Source organism: Vombatus ursinus, unplaced genomic scaffold, assembly GCF_900497805.2.
Source record: "Vombatus ursinus unplaced genomic scaffold, bare-nosed wombat genome assembly UNPS02014773.1, whole genome shotgun sequence".
Lineage (NCBI taxonomy): Eukaryota > Metazoa > Chordata > Mammalia > Diprotodontia > Vombatidae > Vombatus > Vombatus ursinus.
Window position 1 is genome coordinate 23,047,029 of NW_020954551.1, and position 19,830 is coordinate 23,066,858.

Consider the following 19,830-nt stretch of genomic DNA (forward strand, 5'->3'; position numbering starts at 1 on the left):
TAGATTTGTGGAACACATTTTGGCTGTTGGTCAGGAGACCCTAAGATATTGATCAAGCATTATCTGAGTCATCTTCTCGTAATTTAGGCCAAATTTACCATACAAAGCCATCTTTCAAAATGATTACTAAATGGCAGTTTAAGAAATAGATTTTTTTGTTGCTGTTAGTAGTTTATTTGTCTTTTTGAGAAAAATTGAAATGTTATTTTGTAGTTAATTCAATAGCATCAGTGAAATCACACATTTTCCAAGAAGTGTAGACCCAGTTAAAAGGTAATATTCATATAAAATATCTTTCTGGGATCCTGTACATGTTCATTTTGAAGGAAAAGAGATTTGCAAAACAAAATTAAATGTTATTTGTATTGACTAAAATGACCCCAAGGTCATTGAGTCACACTTATTTTACATTCTCAAGTATATAGGGCTCCAGAAAAGGGGAATCAAGAATTTAGGAGATTAATGCTTCTTGATCTTGGTGATTTAATAGAGAACATATCAACAAAATTATAGAAATTCAAAATATCTTAGCACTCTTTGTCATTGTGTTTCTGTATTCATCTGTGAGGAGTCAAAGTGGGTATAGAGACATCGAAGTTCTCCCAATTGGTGTAATCATGGGAAATATGATGAGAGTTTTCCTTGCCATTATTCATCAATCTGTTTTGTAATTTTCTAGACCCACTCCACAGATCACTTGGACTAAAGTGGGTGAAGATTTACCCAAGGGAAGAGAAGAACGAGAAAATTTTGGAAAGACTTTGAAGATTGAACAGGTCACTCACATAGATAAAGGACATTACCGTTGTATGGCCAAGAATTACAAAGGGACTGCCATGCATGAATTCCGAGTCACAGTAGAAGGTACTATTTCCATTTCAAATAATTTCTTACCTTTATATATTATGTGAATGAGCAAATGGTGTGTGTACAGGGTCTTCTAAAAATAATTTGAGCTTTAATAGGTCAAATCTGCCCTGAGATTTTTTGAACACAATGAATTTCAATAGCTACATATACATGCATATGCATGTGCATATAATTATGTGAGATATACACACTTATATACATGTCAAATACCACACACACATATATATGTTTATGCATACATGTACACATATATAATTATATATGCATGGTACAGGAAATGAAATACAAAAAAGTTCATATTTTTAAAAAATGAATAGTGCATTTATTTATTTTTAGTTTTCAACATTCATTTCCATCAGATTTTGAGTTTTAAATTTTCTCCCCCTCCCTTTCTTCTCCCCTCCCCAAGATGGCATGCAATCTGACATAGGCTCTAGTTATACATTCATATTAAAAATATTTTCCCACTAGTGATGATGTAAAGAACAATTAGAACTAGTGGGAGGAACCACAAGAATGAAACAATAAAACAAAACAATAAAGGAAAAGGAGAGCAAATAGTATACTTCCACCTGCATTCAGAATCCACAGTTCTTTCTCTGGATGTGGATAGCATTTTCCATCATGAGTCTTTTGGAGTTGTCTTTGGCCCTTGTTTTGCTGAGAAAAGCCAAGTTTATCAAAGTCAATCATCACACAGTGTGACCGTCACTGTGTACAGCATTCTCCTGGTTCTGCTCATTTCACTCAGCATCATTTCATATAAGTCTTTCCAGGTTTTTCTGAAGACTGCCTGCTCATCATTTCTCATAGCACAATAGTATTCCATTATATTGATGTACCACAACTTGTTCGACCATTCCCCAATTGATGAGCATACCTTCAATTTCCAGGTCTTCACCACCACAAAAAGAGACACTATAAATATTTTTGTGCATGTGGCTCCTTTCCCCATTTTTATAATCTCTTTGAGATACAGATCTAGAAGTGGTATTGCTGGGTTAAAGGGTATACACAATTTTATAGCCCTTTGGGCATAGTTCCAAATTGCTCTCCAGAATGGCTGGATCAGTTTACAGCTCCACCAATACATTAGTGTGCCAAACTACCCACATCATTTCCAACATTTATCATTGTCCTATTTTGTCATGTTAGCCAATCTGATGGGTGTGATGTGGTACCTCAGAGTCATTTTGATTTGAAAAAAAAAGTTCATATTTAAATTTTTATTCAACTCCTTACCACTACAATTTTTAGAGGTTGGGTTAGGATAGGGCTGTGGTGGAGTCATTCCACAGAATGCCTTTTACCATTTGCATAGTGAGAATGAACCTCCATTGTATGGACTCAAAGGCTGTACCAGGTCTATAATCCTCCCAAAAAGCTTGATGAGCTATCTTCTAGTGTCAGCTGTGGGACTAGCTCATTGTTTGCCTTGGGTAAGTTACCTAACTGCTCTAGACCTCCTATGAGGGTGTTGGACATCATGGTCCCTGCAGCCCCTTTGAATACTAATTTTTTAAGAATGGGTAATGTGTTTCAGTGGGCTGATACTCTTACAGAAATTTAGAAAGTAGACTTATTTTATTCATTCATCCATAAAATCATTCATTCATTTATTTTTCTTTCTACTCAGTAACACACTTGATATGCTTAACGTTTAGAGACTTAAACAGCATGTGGCAGTATGAGTCATATGATCATAGAATAATAGCCTTAGAGCTGGAAAGGGCCATAAAGGGCATCCAGTCCAACCTTCTCGTTTACAGATGTGGAAGCTGAGACACTGAGGAAATGCCATTTGTACATGATCTTTGTGCTTCTTTTTCTTCCTCTCTTTAAAGTAAATATCATAAAGAGAAACACAGAAAACAAATGACACATCATTTAGCAGAACAAGAAGAGTTCTGAGTGCCATTTACTGTGCTAATCAAATCCTAATAGAATTGAGCTGGCTGAGATATATTTTGGGGTGGAAAAAGTTTACAAAGAATGAAAATGAAAAAAAAAATAGATTTTTCCCCCTTACTTAACTTGAGTCTATTCACCAAAAGATGAATAAATGCTTAGTTAAATTTTGTTAAGCTCATAATGAAGAATCATCCGTTAGTGGTATTGGTTCAAGTCTGGAAGTCATTTAGGCATTTTGACTGTCTGCAGAGCCGAAATAAAGGTTCCCTAATCATCTTGTGACTTTGTATTTTGAAGTTACTCAACCTGATACTTTGAGTCAGCTTATCCATGTAGAAGTTTTTGCTATGTCTGTATGTGTTAACTGCAAAGAAATAGTCATTTAGATAGTGACCTCACATATATCTCTTTTTGATATGTAGACAAAGCTATTGAAAGGAATAATTGTATTCAGATAGGAAATTGTTGCTTGGGATCTTACATGTAGTTCCTAATAAAAAAAAAATAAAGTCGATCTAATTTAACCATTTGGATTGGCCTAATATTTTGAGTTTATTAAGGCAAAAAGGCAAATTGCATTTATAATTTAAAATATAAATAGCATCAACTTTCTAGAATTCGTAGTTCCCAAACTGGATGTCTCAACCTAGTGTTTATCCTCAGATAAAATGCTATAGACTGGGTGAAACCAGACCAAGGAGCATCAGTTTTGTTTTATTTTTTTTTCTTTTTTGGCAAAACAACAAAATCATGCACATAAGGGCAAACACATTCACAACCAAACTACTGTTTGCTAATAGCCATTTATTCTTGTGTGAAGTCATACTCACTCACCTTCAGAAAGAAATTCGGAGAGAGAGGGTTAAGAAGACTTTGCATTAGTATTCTCTCCACCCATTTTAGGATTCTGTAATGGACCGTCATTTTGCCAGACTGTGATACTCTGTACAAAATGAATATTTTCTCTTGCTTAGATATCCGTGCACATATAAATTCCAAGCATGGATAATTGTTCACTGCTATGATCCTCCAAGTTGCTGACTATTGGAAATTCTTCCAGATGGTCTGGAACTGTGCTACTGTAGCTGAATATTTTAACAATCTGGCCATGGTTTTCTTGACTGTAAAATTGAAGCTTTCAAAGGAATTGCAGGAGTTACCAGAAAAAAAAAAGAAAGAAAAAGAAAGAACATATCTTGAATGCGAAATTAATTAAGGAATTCAAAATGTTGACCATAGGATTCTATGTTCCCATAGGCTCCTTGAACAAATTATCTTCACTATTCATAAAACAACTATTAAGTCTATTGAGATGTAAACAGTGTTTTTATGAGAATCATTAAATCCTTCTCCTCAAAGAAAAACAACTATAGGTGACCCTTGGTTCTATGTATCAGGAGCTCTGCTTCACAAATCCAAGTGAAAGCCAGACAGAATCTAAAAACACCTCCTTTTTCTAAAGTCTGAAATCAGTAAATGCCACCATGAATCATATGGGGGGACAGCAGAGGGATGCACTCATTTTTGATGGATGTCTTTTATCTTTCTTATCCTATTCCTTCCCTGCCCATCCCCCCTCCATAAAAAGAATGAAGATTAACTATATAGCAAAATGCCAGTTGGACTTCACCACCAAGTCCATTTCCTTACAATCCCTTGTGACTTTAAAAAGACACCTGTTGTATTAGGATATCTTATAGGTTATCCCTTTTTCTTTTAGACAAAAAACCCAAATCCAATCTTCTAACCGGTGTCTTATAACTACATACAAATGTAAAATGGTTGCAGTTCTATAATCGTTATAAGTAAAATGTCAGGGCATTTTCATTAAAGACATGAAAATATTTTTTGGCACTTTGTGGAAGCTACATGGGAGTGGAACGACACAATATTTATTATTGCTATTGACATGACTCTTAGATAAATTAATCATAACCTGACAAGAAGTAGCTCACCTCAAACAAAGTGAAAACTGAGTTTTTGAGTACAAATGGTTGAATTTTATCTAAAGGAATATTATGGGGATATGGTAACTGCCTTACATGGGGCATGATGGAAAATTTCCACACGATGAGAAATTGGGCAAAAGGTACGCAGCAGCCTTGAGGAAGAAGTCCATGATACCAGAAGAAAGGGGCAGAATGAGCCTGAAATTGGTACACAATTATACCTCTCAAACCACTAGGAAAGTAGCATGAAATTATTCCAACCCTCTCAAACTCTCCCATCCCCCCCAAAAAAGTACCCACCATGAAGTCAAATGCCTTTTATCAAACAAGAAAAATGACTTCCTTTTCTTTTTTTTTAAAGCTCTCTATCATTCATTAATAAATTTGAAAAATGAGGAGTTGGAAATTCATCAAATTCTACAACTTTGATCCTATGTCTATAAGCCATACAATTTACAATGACACCCATGCATTAAGATAACACACACACACACACACACACACACATACACACATCCATTAACTTCATTAATTTGTACAATCCTGCTGAAATGTGTTTGTTCTAAAAATTAGGATCCAAATGTTAATTGGGAGCTATTGAGAATCTTGGGAAAGGTGACAACTTTCTGGGTAGGGAAGGGGAGAGAGAGAATGCCATTTCCTGTACTTTCTGGTACTCCAGTTGTAAGCTTTTCAGGACAAATGGTAGTGAATGTGTTTCTTCAATTTCATTCAACTAATTTACAAGATTCTTGGTACCATCATTTAACATGCTTCTGTCTACCCAATCAGTTCCTCAATTATAGAAGTAGAAATACTTAGGAAACCCACTATTTTACCCATTTATGGGGGGGAATTTAGTTCTGATAATCAGTCAATCAGCAAATATTTATTAAGTGTGTCAGGCACTGTGGTAAGCAGCAGGAATACAAAAATAGGTACAGAAGAAATCCTTTTTTTCAAGGATTTTATAGTCTAATGAGGAAGCCAACATGTAAACTAATATGTCCAAAATAAGCTATATAGAAGATAAATAGGAAATAATTAAAAGAGAGAAGTCACTATAATTAAGAGGAGTTAGAGAAGGCTTTCTGTAGAATGTGGGATTTTAGTTGAGACTTAGCAGAAGGCAGGGAGGTTGGTGATTGGAATGGAGGAGGAAGAATGTTCCAGGCATGGGGGTGAGCCAGAGAAAATGTCTGTAGATGAGAGATGGAATATTTTGTTCATGTATTAGCCAGGAGGGCAGCGTCACTGGATGAAAGAGGACGTGATGGAGAGTAAGGTCCAAGAAGACAAAAAAAGATAGGAGGGGACTAGGTTATGAAGGGCTTTGAATGCCAAACATAGCATTTTGTATTTATTGCTGGAGGCAATAAAGAAACACTGGAGTTTATTGAGTAGAGGATGACATGATCAGATAAACTACAGCAAACAGCGTGGAGAGAATGAGGGTTTTTTTTTTTTTTAACAAGGTACAGCATAGAATGGGTTGCCATTGGGCATAGGACATATTTCTATGTGTCCTAGAGAGCAGCTTTTACCTTCCATATTACTACTACTACTACCACCACCACTACCACCACCACAATCATAACCACCACCACCGCCACCACAAAAGTTTGCAAAATTCTTTATATATGTTAGCTTACTTGATTCATATAACAACCATGTGTGAGGCAGATGATGCTATCATGATTTTATAGATGAAGAAACTGAGGCACAGAAGTTAAAATACTTGCCCGGGATCATAGAGCTAGGATATATCTGAGGCCAGATTTGAATTCTGGTCTTCCTGACTCCATGGTTCGCGTTCTTTCCGTGACACAAATTAGCTGCTATCTAGATAAGGCCGCTATATCCTCCCTCAATCACCCCTTCTTACCCCCTTCTCCTTCTTCTCTGTAATACAGCATTCTAGTATATATATTTTTAAATGAACTTTGTTTAATGGAAGCAGATATTGTGTATTTTATACAACTTAGTAAATCATTTGTCTCAAAGAACAGTGTGTCTTTTGCAGAGCACTTTGGTATTATCAATAAAGAGCTGACTCCTAAGCCAGGAAGAACTGAGTCCAAGTTCCACCTTGAGCACATATTGTCCATGAGATCTTGGACAAATCACTTAACTTCTAAGGGTACAAGACGATGCTCTAAGATTGAACATTTCACAGAAGGTGTTAGTCTTCGCTGATAGAGAATATCCTTATATAGGCTTTCTCTATACCAATTCAAGCACAGTTCTATTCCTAATCTTTATGCAAACATTGGCTGATATAATGTATTTATGTCTTGATCTGGGTCAGAATGAAACACATTTTGCTCTTTCACCAACAACATTACTGTTATGTTGTGTCACTTTGGATCAACATTGTCTCAAAAGTTAAGGCAAATGAAGATTAAAAAAGTGTTTATAATAAATAAATAAATATATGTGTGTGTGCATAGAGAGAGATAGTAAAATATGTATCTATATCTGCACACATATGTATGCATACATTTGTGTGTACATATGTGTGTGTGTGTCTGTACCTTATGCAGCACAGGCAGAGGAGATGACCATGGATGAAGAGATGTAAAGAGAAAAATTAAATATGGTTCACTCAACACATGTAAATGTAAAAAATGGAGAACAGTAGGATAAAAAATTAGAGAAAAATATGATTTTTCTGGTGTGTTTGTGGTATGGTAATTTCAAAATTACTTACTATATACCCTGTGATAAGAAAGATAAGACTAAGTTAGCTGTGTGACCCTGCTGGACAGGATACTTGACCTTTCAGTTACCTTATCTGTAAAATGAGGCAATGGATCTCTCTGACTTCTAACATCTCTTCCATCTCTAGGCATATGAGCCTATAAATCTTATGTTTGTGACATATCTTTGTCCGTTGAGTAAAGTGGACAAATATTTGCTCATGAATCTGAAAATCTCAACTCTGCTTCAGCTCTTCCCCATCCATGTGTAAAGAATATGGCCTAGATTTTCCATATCTCTGAAGTTTCCTCATATATAAAATAAAAGGCTTAGTCTCTATGCAATTTACAATTTCTTTCAGTTCTAAAATTTGATGATTGTGCTGTCCTAGAGCAGATAGTGATAGACAAGTGGAATTACCAGATGGAATAGAATAGGGGTGGGAATGACTTCATCTTGATGAAGATACCTTGAAATATATGTTGACTTACATTGTACCTTTGTTACCTATTCCCTAGCATGTATTGTAACAAGAAGACCAATTAAGCCTGCCAACTCCTGGAAGCATTAGGTTTTAGTGAGCCCTACATTGTGAATAGTAAAAATTTTATACATTGCTTGAACTAATAATTTATCTACATTTAATGGAATGTCATTATTTGGAAAAAGACTGAAATCAAGTAAAAAGACATTTTTTATTCAACTCAGATGTGAGACTAGTAAGAGTGATGCTGAATATAAAATGCCTTTGGGAGTTAGGGAGATTCCATGTTAGCCATTTTATGGCTTACCAAATGTACAGCTTTTGAATGCACGATTTACAAAGGCATGGCTTTTTTCAACTGGAAGGTGAACAATTAAAACATCATACGCACACCCTAGGAGATAATTAGAAAATGAATTTTCTTGCTCAGACTTGACTTTACCAGGACTGTTTGTACAACCTTATTTCATGTAATATTTCTGTCACTTTCCCTTTTCTTGTGTGTGAACGATTTTGTCTTCAGTGCTTTTTTTTATTCTTAAACTCCACTCCTAGTGACTTTTCTTGTAGAATAAAAGCTCAGTTTCAGGGGGAATAGCCATTCATTAGTGCATGGGGTGAGGGGAAGAAGTATTCAGAAATTATTTTTCAAATAACTTTCAAAAGAAACCACATCACCCACACTTTAACTCTTTATTTTTTTTTGATCCTGACACAGTGCTAAAGGTTACAAAATATGACAATGTTATTGGCAATAAAAGGAAAAAAAGTTTCATTTTGATTCATATCAAGATCTGAAAGCATTACATTACCTAATTCTAGAGAAAGGATAAGGATTGTACCTGTGATTTCCTTGGTATAAAAAACTTCTAAAAAAAATTCTCTACCAATAAAGCTTGGCACCTTCTGTGAAATGTTCAGTCTTAGAGAGTTGCTAGCACCCTTGGGAGTTACCATATTTGTCTATGGCCACTTGGAAAATTTGGGTCAGAGATGGGACCTGAACCCAGGTCATCCTGGCTTAATGGTCAGCTCTCTGTCTATATGCCAGAGTGATTTGAAAAAAGAAAAAAGACCAAAAAAACTGTCTTTCTGAAAAATTATTTAGTAAATTGTATAAGATTTATAAGAAAGCTTTTTCAATCTTACTGTATTTTTAAGTGTTTTGCCATTTAGAAGACTTTTCTGAAAACACAAATTTTGAAACATGTGTCCTGTTTGTCAGACTTCCAAAACCATACAGTAGAACTAAATCAGCATACCATCTGGCTATTCCACCTCCAGCTCTCCACTGATGAGGAAAGGTATTTCTGGAACTAAGCAAAATGACCATATTTACATAGTTTAGTAAGTTATTTTTGTTTTACTTAATGATTGCAAAAAAATTATAAAATGTTTCTTTAGTAAGTTATATTTAGCTTACCACCCCTACATGATGTTATTGGGAAAGGGAAAAAAAAAAAATTCTGCCAGGAAATACTTGATAGAGTCTGCCATCTGCTGGATGATCATGGGATTTCCAGCCTTGGCAACAAGACATTTTTAACTTGTTTTCTTGGTGTTTTTTCTATTACCAGAACCTCCTCGCTGGACAAAGAAACCTGAAAGTGCTGTGTACAGCATTGGGAGCAATGGGATCCTGCTGTGTGAAGCCGAGGGAGAACCTACCCCTGAAATAGAGTGGAAAATCAATGGCCTACCCGCTGATAGTGAGTGCTATTAAATTGTCTTGACGATTAGCAATCCTTGAAGCTGATAGCTTAGTAGGATGAATCCAACTCAGTCAGTGTGTTTAGCCAGATAAATAAATCTGATTTCAAGATTAGGCCAGGTTAGTACATTCTGAAGTATCCTATTCTAGATTCAAGTAACTTATTCTCTATAATATAGACGCCAGCTTCTGACTTTGCTATCGCTCTTGATAATACCATTTTTCCCTGTTGACCAAGATTCAAAAATTCAGCATTTGCTTTCATTTCCATTCCTTTCACCTCCTGAATCTTACGAGTTCCCAGACCCTGTTGATTCTATTATGAACTATCTCTTGCTTTGTGCCTTCTTTCTACTTCAACTGCCAGTTGCCAAACTCAAGCCTTCATTACCGCCCAGCCTGGACTATGCAAGTTGCCTCCTCATCAGTCTCTCCACTCCGAGTCATTTTCCTCTGAAATCTATCCTTTAAACCATGACCAAAAAATAACATATCTGGTATAATGACTCCCCTGGCCAAAATATTTTTTATTGGTCTCCTCTTGTTCACTAAGTGAAATATACAAACTCATTAGGTTGGCATTAAAAACCTTTCATAGCATGCCACTAACCTCACTTTGCCAACCTTATCTTATATCATGCCTTTTCATAAGTAGCATCAAACTCAAAAATAGAAACAAATCTCTTGAGTACATATTTACTTAGAAAACCACAAATAAACATTATCTATGTTTTATTGTCTTTATTTATTTTGTTAAATATTTCCCAATTATATTTTAAACTACTAGGGTTGGGACACACTTGGTTCTGGGCCTGTGAGTTTGAGCCTCTGTTCTTTCTGAACTCATACACCAGTCAATCTTGACTGCTTATGATTCCTTGTAAATATTCCAAGCCTTCAAGCCTTTGTGATTTTCCCTATGTGGTTTCCTGTACTTGGAGTGACCTGTCTCATCTCCATCTGTCAAAATCATACCCAAGTTTGAAGAACCAAAGTAAAAAGGATTAATGTGGTTTTAGAAAAAAATGTTTATTCATGGCACCTTTCATAGACTGCACTTTGTACCTCTTTAATGTGCTTTTTCTGTTTTATTTTTTTATACTATAGTGATTATTTATGTATTGTCCTAGTTACAACTTGAAGGTAAGTGTCATGAGGTCAAGCTGGCAGGGCCTGCTCTCATTTCTATTATGTGTCACACCATTTCCAGTCCAATGCTCTGATCATAGTGATGAATAAACAACCTAAAAAACTGAATTGATAAACAAGGTGGTACATAAATTAATATTGAACTATGTGAGGACTTAATGTATATGCTTATTTATTTTGAGTCTTCATTTATATTTATTAAACAAACAAGAGAAGAAACAGGTCTAGAACCTTATGCAGAATGATCCGTTCCTATGGGGAAAGGCAAAAGAGTTGGGCTTATTTTACTTAAAAAAATTGCATGAACTTAGAACTTGTCTTTAGGTATATAAATTATTCTCTCCACAAAGCTGATCAGTCAAACTAGCAAATAAGCAATCAACATGTATTTATTATGTGTACAACCAGGTCTTAGGTTCTATGAGTGCAAATCCAAACAATGAAACATTCTCTGCTCTCAAGGAGCTTACCCTCATCGTGATATGGAGGTCACCCTGAGAGAAGTAGAATATACACCCCAGAAGGGATTACCACATTGCAAACGATTTGTGGATTATCAGTTGTGGACTATGTACCTGGTCCACCAGGACTTGCCTGCCTAGTTGCAGTATGGCATAGTGTCACCAGAAGATGGATCATCAGTTTTAGCCATGGTGATTTTTGAAGCAACATTATTTATTATTATTATTATTATTATGGAAAACAGGTGTTGATAAAACAATGGATCTTTCAAGTTATATTGGATATAATTCTGTGAATGCAGATAGGCATTTGTCAGTCAGGCAGTCTGTCAGCTGGCATTTATTAAGTGCCACGCACTCTGCTAAATTCTAAGGATATACAAATGAAGAAGACAATCTCTGTTCTCAAGGAAACTCATAGTCAAAGGGAGGAGACACCTTACAAACAGCTATGTACAAACAGGCTCTATGCCTACTAAGCTACAGATCATTGCAGAGGAAAGACACAAGATTTGTTCTCTCTCTAAAGATGTTGAGTAAGGGGAAAAAATGTTGACTTAAGTTGTCTTTTCTTGAATTTGTACCTGATCTTTAAATCTTAATGCAAATACTGCCTTTTATGTGAAAACTGATAGGTCCCTGGTGATGATGAACTTTGCCAAAAATTTTACGTAGTCCCTTTCTTTACAATTGCTTTAATGTCCTTTTAATGAATTGTGTATTTTAAATTGTTGAATGAAAATTCCTTTAGGGCAAGAGTTGCATCATTTTTAGCTTTTTATTGCAAGAATTTAACATATAATAGCTGCTGGATAAATGCTTCCTCATAGCAACTATTGATTTATTAATTGATTCTAGTTATCTGTTTCGGACTGTTGTTCTTCTGTTAGATTATAAGATCCATTAGGGCAGAAAGCTTATCTAAACTTTGTAATTCCCTCAGTGCCTGCTACAATGCTCAGAAAATAGTAGATGTTCAATGAATGCTTTTTGAATAAATGAATCCAGTAATGGTTTCATGATTTAAAAATAATGATAAAGTCATAGATCTTGAACCTAAAATTTGGAAGGAACCTTAGAAATTTTATGAAGTGGGAATCTGGGACCTTTAAAGGTTAAATGAGTTTCCCAAAGCTATGGGGATAGTAAGTACCATAGCTGAGATTCAAACCCATTTCTTCAGACTCTATATACCCTCCTCAGTTCATGAAGAATAGAGGAGGAATCCTGTGATGATCCCTATGCCTCATAGTAGTTAATGTTTCAAAATGGCTGTATCATTTACACTTTCAACAGATTTGTTTCAATGGGAAAAAAAAATATGTTGTTCATTCTTTGGTAATAGTTTAACCCCACTTAATTTTGAGACAACGCTACACATGGGATTTTTAACTAATAGAGTGATAGGCTCAAGACGTCAAGACATTTGGTGTATATATACACATGTACACTTGAGTGCATATGTATATGCTTATGTATAAACATATGTACATGTGTGTATATATGCACAGGTACAAGTCTACATATATGTATACGTGTGTATGTATTTCTCTATTTCATATCTTGAGAAAAAATTCAAATTGATTCTATTTCATTCGAAAGGACTCTGTTCTATATGTATAGAACAATACCTAAAAAGGGTTTGAGACTCATAGTCCTTGACTTCCTGGTGCTTCATATGTATTAAATAGTTAAATATCAAAACAAGGACTCTAAAATTTCAGAGAAAGGTGAGAATTCACTGTAAGGAATAATAGCTATTGAAGGGAGGTAGAGTTTTAGCTGGGACACAAGGGATGGGTAGCATTTGGACAGGTAGAAAATGGAGGAGGGCACGGCATCATTTGAAGTAAGGAAAGCAGCAAAGATATATAAAAACAGGAGTACAGTGGTCTTGGAGAAGAGCAAGTAGCTTGGTTGTTAATTAATTTCAATACAATAAGCATTTATTAAGCATTTACAATGTACAAGACACTGTGTTAAGCTTTGGGGATGCAAAGAAAGGGAAAAAAAAGAAAGTCCTCCTCAAGCTGCATTCATTTATTCATTCCTATATTTGACATCTTTCTAATTCCTAGTTTATGAATTCCTTTTGCTATACACTGAGAAGGAGAAAAATATTAATAATATATATTCCCTTCATCAAGAGGCTTAAAATCTAGCAGATGGAAATAAGACTTACACAGATAATTGTAATGCAAATTATAATATGCTCCTTTGGTGACCTCCTTAGCTCCCATTGTGTTAATTATCATCCATATCTACACAGATGACTCACAGATCTCACAGACCTCCATTCTCTCTGCTGACCTCCTGAACATTTCAAACATGATGTTCTGGAGACATCCATATTCAACAGGAACAAAGCAAAACTCATCATCTTTAGCTTCAAACTGGGTTGTTGTTTTTTTTTTTTTTTTTGGTAATGTCTCTTTCTCTCAGATACAACCTTTATTCCATTCAGTTAGTCAGTTACCAAAAAGTCATGAAAAATTAGGTGCTAGGCTCTTTATTAAGTTCTGAAAACATAAAGAAAGGTGAGACGTCATACGAATTAACTAAGCACATATTATACGTACAAATATGGATATCTGTAGATATATCTATGTGTATATATAGATGTATAGATGTGTGTATACATACCTACATATGCATACACACATGCATACACACATACATATTGTATACATACTTATATCCTTATATACTTCTGGTTTTATCTTAAGAAAACTAAAATTCTATAAAATGTATGCACAATATATACATTTATACATTGGTATTTATACATTCACACACACATAGGCACATATACCCCTCACATTATAGCTTGGTATAATATGCATAAATATATTTTATGCACATGTATATACATGCATCTGTGTATAAGTACATGTATGTACAATATACATGTGTGTATACATATATATCTATATGTGGGTATACATATGCATTCATTCACATGCACATGCATATGTGCGCATATATGTATACATATATACACATATACACACAACTAAGGAAGAATGAAGAATATTATAGGACTTTGTATTTGATCCTGGAGGACATAGGGAGATGTTAGATCTGTTTGAACAAGGAGCTGACATGGTCAGACCTGAACTGAGCTTTAGGAAAATCACTTTGGCTGCTGAGTGGAGGATGGGTTGGAAGGGGCAGAGACTTGAAACATGGAGGCCAATCAGAGGGCTATTGCAATTGTCTAGGCAAGAGGTAATGAGAAACTGAACTAGGATTGTGATTAAATGAGTGGAAGGAGGATGATGTTTATGAGAGAGATTTTGAAAGTAGAAATGACAAGATGTGACACAGAAAATATTTGGCGTGAGTAAAAGTAAGGACGGGAGGATGGTGTTAAATTTTCAGGCCTATGTTACTGGGAGGATGGTGGTACCCACCACAATAATAGGAAAGTTCAGAAAGTGTGAGGGGAAGGACAATGAGTTCTTTCAGATGTATGTTGATCACCCAGTTAAAGTCACTCAAGATTAGGTGGAGATGGTGGCCTATAATTATAGAGAGAGAATAGAGCCGGATATATAGATCTGGGAATGATCTTCATAGAAAAGATAATAGATAACATGAGAGCTTATGACGTCACTTAGAGATGTGGTATAAAACTAAGAGAGGAGATCCCTGAAAAGAGCCTTGGAGGACACACGTAGTTGGAGGGTATGGTATGGATGAAAATCTAATAAAAGGGAATGAGATAAAAATCAGAGAAATAAGAGGAGGAGAAATGGAATAGATAAGAGGGGAAGAACCAGGTAATAGCAGTGCCACCAAAGTAAAACAAAATAACTGTACAAGGTATGAGTATCCAGGATGTGGTTATGAATACAGAAGGGAGGTCAAAAAGCATCTGGGTTGAGAACAGATCATTGAATTTGGTAATTAAGGTTAAATGATAAATTTGGAAAGGACAGTTTCAGTTGATTTATGAGATCAGAAACCAGGTTGTAATTAAGATGAGTTAAGTTAAGATGAGAGGAAAAAGGGTATGTGCACGGTTTGTGGAAGGCCTTCTTGAGAAGCAAAATCACAAAAAGGAAATGATAGCATAGGGGATGGGTAGATCAAATGAGGAGTTTTTTTTAAGGATGATGGAGACGTGGGCAGGTGTAAAGGCAGCAGAAATTGAGTCAGCAGATATGGAATCTCCCCTCACTGAATATGAAGGCCCTGAGAGCAGAAATTGTTTTCATTCTTGGTATTTTGTAAGCCTATCACATGCCACAGTGTCTGACATATAGTAAACAATTAATAAATATTTGTTGATTGATTGTTTCATTGACTGATGAAGTGCCAAGAGAGCATATGAGGGGTATACATCTTCTTGCTGGAAGTCCAGGGATGTTAAGTAATTCTAGATGCTAAGGTTGGAGAGGTGGGTGGGATCCAGAGTATTGATAATCTTGAAATGCAATCATAGTTTCAATCTTTATGGAATTCAGTTAGTTAAATTCAATTTCATAAAGGGAAGGAAAAGTTTTGTATAATAAAATATTAGGCATAGATTCAGGAAGACCTAGGTTCAAATCTTGCCTGGCTAAATTCTATAAAATACACATACACACATACATGCATGCATACATGCATATACTATATATAATATATACATATAATACATACATTGGTATATACACATTGACACACAAATATAGGCATATTCATGTAACACCTACACACATTATACTAAGATATACTTATACCAATATATATATACACATATATAGACATATGTACATACATATGTACTTGTCTATACAACATACCTATATGTGTATACATACATATATGTGTAGGTATACCTACAAATATGTATATATGTGTATATATTACATACAAATACAAATTTGTGTATAAATATTTACAGCAATAACCTTTATTAATCAGCTACTGTGTGTCATTTATTATGTTAGGTGCTAGAGTTACAAATACAATAATGAAACATTCCTTGCCCTCAAAAACTTTATATTCTACTATCTATAGGCAATGGATGAAGAGCTAGCTGAGATTTTTAAGCATGAGACTAAATGCTAAATATTAGTAGATTAGAATAAATACAACTAGTAAATACAGAGCAAAGACAGAGCTTTTTTTGAAACTTCTTGTTACAGAAGGGATTGGTGATTTTCTGTCTGCTTTATACTTCAAAAGTGACAGGAGGCCACCAAAAGAAAGGATTGGTCAAGAAGGCTTTATTTAACTAAGAGAAGAAAACTGGGAATATATTAGAAGATTTAGGGATGATTTGAATGAGAAACATTAGTAATTCTCTCATCTGTACTTTAAAAAAATCCTGGAGGATAACATTAATAAATGCATTGTAAGTATCCTTATTTACTGAGCTTACATACATTAATGTCTTTCAGAAGAGCACCCCTTGCCTGGTATTGTGTTCTTCCCAGGAGAGATCAGTTTCACCAATATGCAGTTGAATCATACTGGTGTGTACCAGTGTGAAGCCACAAACGTACATGGCAAAATTCTTGCTACTGCCAATATCAATGTTTTAGGTAAGTGCTCCTCTAAGACAATTGCAGTGTGTAATAGGAATATTGCAAAGAAAACTTAGCAGCAGCACATTCTTATTTGATTAATGAATCTCGTTTGTGTTTTAATAGCAGAAGCATATAAGGGGAAAAGAATAAAACTCAATGCATATGACTCAGTTCTTCTTTCCTTGTCCTTGGGTATATGGTGTCAAAGAAAAACAGATGCTTCCAAATATGTATTCATTTAGAAGGTGGTTCTCATTTAGCAATTAAAATATAGGTAGCTATCTTCTATTCTATTCTGTTATATATTATGTTTATTATATTACATAAATGTTTTCTATATTTTAAAAAATATATGCAAGTAAATGATGTAGGCTTACATGATTTTCAATTATATTTTAACTTAGAAGACAAAACATAGGATTTGAATTCTGCTTTGATTTGTAGATATTTCTCCATTGATGCAAACCCCAGATGATGAAGGGTACGCTTCTGTCGCTGGTTACAGTGCTTTCTTATTTTGTGAGGTTTTTGCCTCACCTCCTGCAGTGATTACTTGGTAAGTTTGACTTTTCCTTAAAAGAGCACTGTTTGGAGAGTATGATACATTTACCATCCATCATTTTTGGACAATTATAATATACCTACTCAATGCCTTTAAGATATTAAGCAGTAAATATAGAAGAGATGTAATTAACTATCAACCCTGTATTGAATTTTAATGATTCTTTTAAAATGTTTTATGATGAACTAAAGAATTGTAAGGAGATTAGAAAGAGATCAGGTTTTGATTTGTTGTTGAGAGGGTGGGGCAAAGGTCAAAGGCCTTTTTTTAACCCTATTCAACTATTTCAGCTCTTTTAAAGTAACTACAACCACAAAATATCAATTAATAATAATTATGATGATAATGTTAGTAATAACAACTGATATTTATATAGTGTTTACTAGATGTCAGGCACTGTGCTATGAACATTACGCTTAACTAACTTCATCCTCCCCTCTCCCTTATGAGGTAGGTATCTCTATTTTACAGATGAGGAAACTGAGGCAAACAGAGGTCAAATGACCTGATCACTGTCACATAGTAAAACATTAAACAGACAAATGAGGCGGTTAAAAGAGATTTCCTCAGTACGTTATTACTGAGCTCAACTTCCATTTGACGAAAGAGAGACTTGGTACCCTGCCCTTGCCCAAGAAGTATAGCAAAGACAAAGAACCAGGATGGGTTTCTAGCCTACAGTCAGATGAGATTTGAAACGAAGGAGCCAGGTGAGGTAGGACAGGGATAGGAAGGAAAGAGTAGATGTAATCTGGACTTCTTCTATCTTATGTTAGCATCCTTGCTAAGGAGAGCTTTGTAGTCATTGAACAAGAAAGAGCATGAAAGACATTGGTTAAAAGGCAGCTGAAGATACCTGTAGCCTTCCCCTGAAGGGAAGGGGTTTACTAACCACACCTTTTCTAATGAAATGAGGAAAGAGGTGACTAATAAAATTATTATGAGAAGATGCTTGTGAATATGCTTTGAAGAGGATACTGTACATAAGTTAAAAATCTCAGATAGTTTCCCAGGTGGCTAGAGAGTCCACAATGCAACATGGTAGATCAAAATCCTTCCAGGCTTCATGAGACCTCACCAAATGTTTCTTCTTACTAGTCAGCCAGAAGACATTCTTAGTTCACAACAAAGGTATTTAAAGTAGTATTATAGTAAAATAGGTAACGCTAGAACATTTTCTCCATTGAATTTGCTCTTACTCTTCCACAAATATATACATCCTAAGACGGCAGAGTGAACTTGAATAGAAATCACATGAAGATTATGCACACTAAAAGCAGGATGGTCTTCTAGAGGGGAAACTGGCACCTCTGCCACTGTAGAGCTTGCATTGTTCACTGGTGCTATCATGTTGCCTTCTTCTAGGACTGCCCCACCTCACACCTGGTATTCAAATGGATCTAAGAGAAACCAGTTTGAAGAATTGTTTAACCTTTCCCATTGTATTCTGTTCTAAGAGTACAGCGCTATACTTGTTAAACGACATAGATGAGACTGGGGACTTTTGGTCCACTTGCCTCTAATAACAAATCACAGCCTGGTCTCTAACTCTTTATATAACCATCAACAACACAAGCATTTAAATAAAATATTGACTTAAACTTTTCCAAATGACTGTGTTTAAGAACTACAAATGAGTTTGCCTTTAAACTTCAATAAAATAGCAATAATAATCACAAGATCTTAGATGTAGAGTCAGGAGGGAACTTAGAGGTCATTCAGTTCAACTTCTTCATTTTATAATTGAGGAAACCAAAACCCAGATTGTTAAAATGATTTGCTCAAGGTCAGACTCATAAGTGGAAGTGATGGTATTTAAAACTGGACTTAGTTACACAAACAGGGTTTGGGCTATCAAAATCAAGAACAGTAAGATGAATCAGAAGTGTTAGGGGCCTTCCAACTCTAGATCTCTGATTTAGATATTCCCTCTGGGGTGGTCAGTGTTTCATCCTTTGTGCCTAGAACACAGGAGACATGATAAATCCTTTTTTTAAAATTTTGAATTAGTTTTTATTGATGTCTTCTATTCCTTACATCTTCCTAGTTTTATCCAGTTTCCTTCCCTTTATTCTATAGAGAGTCATCCCATATAACAAACTGACATGTAATGAATTCTTGTTGATTGATTGGTCTGGGCCATGTGATCCCAGACAGGAAATCTAGCTTCTCTGAAGAGCAGAACTGACTAAAAATATTTACAAGTGCCAGGGATAGGGATCTGGACTTGGGAGTTGGGAAGACCTGAGTTCAAATGCAGACACTTGCTGGCCATGGCCCTCTAAGCAAGTCACCTAACTCCAGGGTGCCCCTCTTCCTTTATCTCTAAAACAAGAGGGTTAGACTTCATGGTTTCTAAGAATCCATCTACCTCTAAATCTATAATCTTGTAATCTATGATCCTACATGCCTATTATACAGTCCCAAGAAGAAGGCAATACAGACAACCACAGCTGGGACTGTTTCAAGAGGGCCTTGGTTTCTTAATGAAGGCTGCTGCCGTATGTCACTTTT

The 19,830-nt window shown here is 35.4% G+C and overlaps 1 protein-coding gene across 5 annotated transcripts in view; it reads left to right on the forward strand.

Moving 5' to 3' along the window:
* Window positions 1-19,830, forward strand: part of CHL1 (cell adhesion molecule L1 like) — a 279,234-nt gene that overhangs the window by 202,687 nt on the left and 56,717 nt on the right. For all 5 annotated transcript variants that reach the window (XM_027863960.1, XM_027863965.1, XM_027863963.1 and 2 more), the window contains 4 exons: window positions 680-864; window positions 9,492-9,623; window positions 16,626-16,769; window positions 17,199-17,310. In XM_027863960.1, the coding sequence (XP_027719761.1) occupies window positions 680-864; window positions 9,492-9,623; window positions 16,626-16,769; window positions 17,199-17,310 (573 nt within the window). The remainder of the gene's footprint in view (window positions 1-679; window positions 865-9,491; window positions 9,624-16,625; window positions 16,770-17,198; window positions 17,311-19,830) is intronic.